General features: G+C 55.2%; 2 protein-coding genes across 2 annotated transcripts; one reads left to right on the top strand and one right to left on the bottom strand.

Annotated features, from left to right (window-relative positions):
* Positions 1 to 1,798: 1,798 nt before the first annotated feature.
* Positions 1,799 to 3,828, bottom strand: MONBRDRAFT_25436 (uncharacterized protein; the record flags this gene model as incomplete). Its single annotated transcript, XM_001745881.1, has 6 exons — positions 1,799 to 2,164; positions 2,297 to 2,703; positions 2,844 to 2,935; positions 3,099 to 3,164; positions 3,339 to 3,422; positions 3,515 to 3,828. 6 exons carry the CDS (start codon positions 3,826 to 3,828, stop codon positions 1,799 to 1,801), a joined length of 1,329 nt encoding a protein of 442 aa, XP_001745933.1.
* Positions 3,829 to 4,075: 247 nt separating this feature from the next.
* On the top strand, positions 4,076 to 5,973 carry MONBRDRAFT_25437 (uncharacterized protein; the record flags this gene model as incomplete). The annotated part of the gene is made up of 5 exons (XM_001745746.1): positions 4,076 to 4,152; positions 4,192 to 4,324; positions 4,612 to 5,436; positions 5,636 to 5,716; positions 5,854 to 5,973. The coding sequence occupies 5 exons, from the start codon at positions 4,076 to 4,078 to the stop codon at positions 5,971 to 5,973; spliced, it is 1,236 nt and encodes a 411-aa protein (XP_001745798.1).
* Positions 5,974 to 6,000: the final 27 nt, after the last annotated feature.

Raw genomic sequence — 6,000 nt, forward strand, 5'->3', positions numbered from 1 at the left:
ACTCTTGGACCGGTAAGCCCTTGAGACCCCTTACGCACATCCATCTCTGTGCATCAGTGGTCTCTCCCAACATTCACACCGCCGATATTGCCTGACGCAGACTGGGCGCTCATCTCAAGATCATGACCGTGAGCCCAACGGCTGATCAAGCTTTGAATGACCACACCACCAAGTCAGCCTGCACGCGGCATACCAGCTCTCCCTCTTGCTTCCTTGCTCGCCTACTCACCCCATCGCATTCGTTGTTCGCCCCTCAGGGAGCTGGCGCGTCGTGGTGTGCGCATTGCCCTTGGCCATGATCGCTCATCCACAGAAGCAGACATTACGCGTCAACTTTCCATTGCTGCACAACATGGTATATGCAAAAGCGTCAAGCAAAGTTCATTGAAACCTGCGCTCTTTAGTCGCTCTAAGCCACACACCCCGCGTTTTACATCTTGAGCTCACGTTGGGTGGTCTCGCATCATGTGTAGGCCAGCGGGCTCATATCACACACCTCTTTAATGTGTGTGCCTTTCACCATCGCAATCCCAGCCTCATCAACTTTGGCCTGTGCCACCGCTTGCCCAGAATACCAGGCCTCGATGCGCTTGAAGCACCAACCGTCGAAGTTTGTACTTGTACCATTTTGCTTGGTCGGCTCCTGTGGTCGATCCTCCACTTCGGGTCGTTCTCGTCGACCTGACTCCGCCAGGGCTTGGCTCCAACACGCCTCATGGATGGCTACCCATAAACACACAGGTCATCCTGGATCACCAACACGTGCACCCGATTACAATTCAGGGTCTTTTGAGTGCAAGGCTGCCTGCCGACGTGGCCATCATCACCGGCAAGTTGGCACGACGGCCCCCCTTGCTTCATCTTTCTTCGTGGCTTTGGACTGTCAAACCTAGACGGCTTGGTTTGATGACATTGTGGCACCGCAGATAACATTTTTTCTGGCCCTCCTGGAGCTGTGGCTAGCTACCACGGCAAACCTTTCGAGATTGCAGACCATGGACGCAGCGTTGTGGAACAGGTAGGGCTCTTTGTTGTCCCTTAAATCGAAACAAAAAAAAAGGTTACCGGGCCTAATTTGTACCTGCATTGCGGTTCCTATTCCATCTAGGGTACGGGCAAGCTTGCCGGCAGCTGCATCATGCTCATGGAGAGCTGGCGTCTTCTTCAGACGGTGCACCACTTGAGTCTCACACAGGCCACTACAATGGTTGCCACCACTCCGTCCACCATTGCTGGGTTGGTAGCTTGCCACATGGCCCCAGTCTCGATCCATTGACTGCACTTGGCATCCGAGCTCACGACAGACGGCAAAACGGCAGACTGGAGCGAGTTGGAAGGCTCGCCGTCGGTGCTTTTGCTGATTTACTCTGCCTGGACCAGACTCGGCAGCTCCAACGCGTATACGTTCACGGCTGTCCCGTGGACCTCGACTAGTGGAGACTTGTGGGCACAGTATTGAGCGAAAACCTGCACGGGCGAGATTGATCATACAACACGTGATTCGGTAAAAGCGGATGGCCATTAGGCTTCAGAAATATCTTTTAAGAGACTGGCAGAACATGTCAAGGCGAGAGACCACAAGGGACCTTGAAAGTTTTGGAAATGAATTTTGTCAATGGACATTATGCGGTGCTTGCCGTCGCTGACGGTCAAAGGCGCAACTGCAAGATAGACAGACACAAACTGACAAAAAAAAACACAAGAGAGAGGAGACAGACCCAGCACGCGCTGGGGTGCTGGTCATCATGACGCTGCTACCAGGAAGCAGCGTCGAGGCAAACTAAGAGTAACATTCACGTCACAGTGCGGCATGGGTGTCGACCCCAACCACTGAATCACTGGGCGCACCCGCGATTGGCTGGGCTTTGGCCATGCCAACGTCTTCATCGTTCGTTTCACTCACAAGTTGAACAGCAACCGGCTCCACCGCTTGCGTTGGGGGCCCTGGCTGACGCGCCACCTGATGCACCGAAAACTCCAACCCGGGGGGTGGTGCTGGGGCGTGCGGCGTGGTCGAGGGTGAAGACGCATCCGCTTGCTCGGCGAGGTGCGCTTCGTATGTCGCTTGCACCTCTGCCTCGGAAATGTTGCTAAAGTTCAGCGCCATGCGCAGCAACGCGAGTTGCTGCTCCAGTGTTGCTAGCTGATCTGCGGTTGGGCAAGGCTGCAAAATGTGGCAAGAGGCACCCATCAAGCACAGGCAAGTGAGATACACGACAGCGCGGGCTGTGCAGTAGCCACTCCCAGCTGCTATCCGTCTGCCGTTCTTTGTGCGTGTGCTCAAACTGACACCTACCAGGTCTGGTGCGTGGCCCACCAAGCGATCAGAAGTGTCTGCAACCTTAGCAGGCAGGCTGTCCAGCGTCATGTCATCATTGTGCTCTGGGCCGCCGGCGATAACACCACCCAGTCGTAGCACCTTGTTGGCACCGTGATCCACGTTAACCCCTGCCTCCTTTTCATTGGACGAGCTTGAGGGAGAAGAAGCCGGTTTGGTAGTTGCGGCAGCAGTGGTGGTGGTGGTGGTCGTCGTCGTCGTCGTTGTTGTCGTCGAGGCTGTTGTGGGGCGAGGCAGAAAACCCTCGTCTTGATAGAGGCGTGTGGTACGGCGCTTGTAGCCGCTCTGGGTAATCTCTTCGTCGTACAACTCTTCACGGAGTCGCTGCAGGCGCTGGCGCCCTGCTTTAGATAGCCAGCGCTCCACTAGAACAGTACAACACGCGCGTAGAAAAACAGGTGCCGACACCACGGGAACGAGCAGCAGGTTGAGCATTGGCTTTTGTGGGCATAGAAATGCCCGCGAAGGGTGGGTGCAACTGTACGTTTAAAGAAGGGCAAACTACCTTTCAGTTGATCATCACAGGCCAGGGGTGTTTCCATTTCAAGAACATAACGACAGCGTTCGGGCTCGCCGGCACTGATGATGCGATGCTTGCTGCCGCAAGAGAGGGTAATCTTTCGAATTATTTCATGACATGATCATGCATGACCTAGATCAGCTTGCTGGTTGCCATCACAAATAAACGGGAAGAGGGCGGCGGGTAAAAGCTCAGCCAAGTAGCCTTACATTTACGTGGCGAAAAATGCCTCCAGCGCACGGGTCACCCTCATGATAGAGTATAGCAGTAAAGGTGTCGTTGATGATGGACCAGCCCTGATATACACTGAAATGGATTGCAGCATGCGAACCCAGAAGCAGAGTTGGTGCCGGGTTGGATCAGCTCTGAAGAAGAAAAGCTGAAGGGCTACTTGGTTCAAAAAAAGGAAGGCGGCACGCACACACACACACACACACACACACACACACACATACACACAACACCCCACTGCAGACTTACCCGAGAATCCCGTGGTAGGGATTCCATGAATTGTGCGTATCGTGCTGTGTTACATTATCAAAAAGACATACTCGATACTCGTAGCTACAAAGCCAAAGCCGAGTGCACAAGGTCGTCAGTGAGAGTGGCCGGGCACCTGATCAAGCCAATTGGGGCATGCTTTATCCTCGGCTTACGTGGAAGCATGATGGCTGAGGCAGAGCTGAGTCGTGTTGGCAAAGAGCTCAGGGCCGGTAAAATTGGAGGGTGGCACTCGCGGAGTCTGTTTGGGATAGCTGCCGCTGTCAGCGCCAACAGCAGCGCCCGAGCCACTGTTGCGTGGATTTTCCACCACCTTGATTTGCTTGCCGCCCACTAGTCCGAGGGCACAGAGCACAACAATGGCCAGGCCCCGGCCGATCCAGGGACCCCGGCCGCTTCGAGCAGATCGTTCCACTCCCCTGGCTGATCTTTCCGGCGCCGAGGCATTCACTCCACCACACCGCGCCATCCTGTTAAATCTGACGCACGCATCCATACACGCCCCCCACCCGCCGCCAGATCGCAGAGCCAACGGCAGCACCAGTTACACTGCCATGTACACGCACACACACGGGCACAGCACCAAAAGCTCAGGACACCCACTGCCACCCACTGCCCTATTGAAATGGTGGATGAAAACACCTCTCCTTTTTTGAATCAAAGAAAAATAAAGAAACCCAAAAGTGTGCTTGAAGTCACACTTGTTTTCTCGAAGAATGAATCATCCTCTCTCATTCAATTCTCTCTCTCTCTCTCTCTCTCGCAAGCTCTCTCAAGCTCTCTCAACCAATTCGTCTCTCTTTCTATTTTTCTGAACGTGTGGGTGAGTAAGTCTCTCTCTTCAATTCTTTCTCTCTCTCTCTTTCTCTCTCTTTCTCTCTCTCTCTCTCTCTCTCTCTCTCTCTCCGTGCTCGCACACACACACACAGGGCGGCGACGGCACTCCAGCGGTTTCCTTGGCAGCGGTGTGTATGGGCTGTGATGGACGTGAGGGCTGCTTGTGTGGGATCGTTTGGACCAGCGCCCGGGTTGCTTTGGTTGTATCTGTGTGGGCTGGTGTTTTTTTTTTTTTTTTTTTCAGGATGGTAGCGAGCGCGTATGCTCACCAAGGCGGGGGGTTTGATGCTTGCTTGCCATGATGTCTGCAGGCACCTCGACTCAGCTCCTGGCCGAAATCATGGAGGACATCTTGACGATCCGCCGCGAGGCCTTTTCCATGGCGGGCCCTGCCCCGGCTTGGTATCATGGACAGGTCTCTCGCACAGACGCGGACTCACGCCTGCGCGGCACTCCGGAAGGTACCTTTATCATCCGTGATAGCTCCAAGGGCGGCTCCTTTGTCCTGTCCGTCAGCGAGGGTGGCAAGGTCAGCCACTACAAGATTGACCGCCGCAGCCCTTGCGTCTACGAAATTGGTGACGAGTCTTTTGCTAACCTGCCGGAGATTATCGAGTTTTACAAGCGCCATATGCTCGACACCACCCCGCTCTCCGTGCCTTTGCCCCTTGAGGGCGAACTTGTGGGGGCAGAACTTGCCGCCAACTACCTCACCGAGGCCACCGCCCTCTACAACTTTAATGCCCGTGACCCGGAAGATCTCAGCTTCCGCAAGGGCGAGCAGCTCTTTGTTCTCGAAGTGACCGAACGCGAGTGGTGGAAGGCCCAGTCCCGCGCCACCCGCCAGATCGGCATGGTCCCCGCCAACTACCTCAAGACGGCCAAAAACATCTTGCCAGACTTACCTGCTGATTCCGCCCCCGAAGCCCCTGCACCCGAAGCCATGGCCCCTGCTGCCATTGATCCCACTCCACCCCCGCTCGCCAGCCGTGGCCCCCTGCCTCCGCCTCCGGCCGAAACTCTCGCTGCAATCGACCCCACCCCTGTCGTCACCCCGAGCTTACCCTCCCGCGAGCCCAATAACGCCCCGGCCCGTGCCCCCGCCTCATCCAGCGTGGTTCCATCTTACTTCTACGAGCTCTCCAAAGACAAACTGCCCGACCGCCCAAACTTTGTTGTCTGCCGCGCCAAACTCGATCGCAATGCTAAGAGCTTTGACAAGAGTGCCCTCAGCTTCAAGGTCGGTGACAATCCCCTAACCCAAAACACCCCCTGCCTCCCACCACGAAATTATTATTACTTTTTTTTTTTTTTTTTCATCGAGTGTGGCTTCCGGGCACCTCATGGACGCTCTGCGGGGCCATTTTTGAACGCCCTGATGGTGAGTCTGCTCTCACCTGCACCTTTCTTGCCTTCTCGCGTATACCTTGTGTCGACAGGCCGGGGATTTGATTCACGTCCTGCATCAGCCCAAAAACGGCTTGTGGCGCGGTAAACTGGTCAATGGTGACTCTGGCAAGGTTGGTCCGCCAGTCCGTCCGAGCCCCTGAAACAGCTGCCAGCCCCTGCGACTGGACGTCCAGGCCCCAGTTTCCTCGCCCTCAGTAGTGAGTCGCTGCGTTCTCACGGCATCATATACTTTGAATCACCTGCACAGGTTGGCCATTTTCCTTTCACACTTGTTGAACTGGTCGACGCCGGTGTCTATGATGATGAGCTCAATGCCATGAAGAAGGTTTTCGTTGAGGAAATGGATGCCATCTACGGCACGGCATAGAATGAGATTCCTTCTTGACTCCTTACC

Source organism: Monosiga brevicollis, genomic scaffold (assembly GCF_000002865.3).
Source record: "Monosiga brevicollis MX1 MONBRscaffold_10 genomic scaffold, whole genome shotgun sequence".
NCBI classification, from domain to species: Eukaryota; class Choanoflagellata; order Craspedida; family Salpingoecidae; genus Monosiga; species Monosiga brevicollis.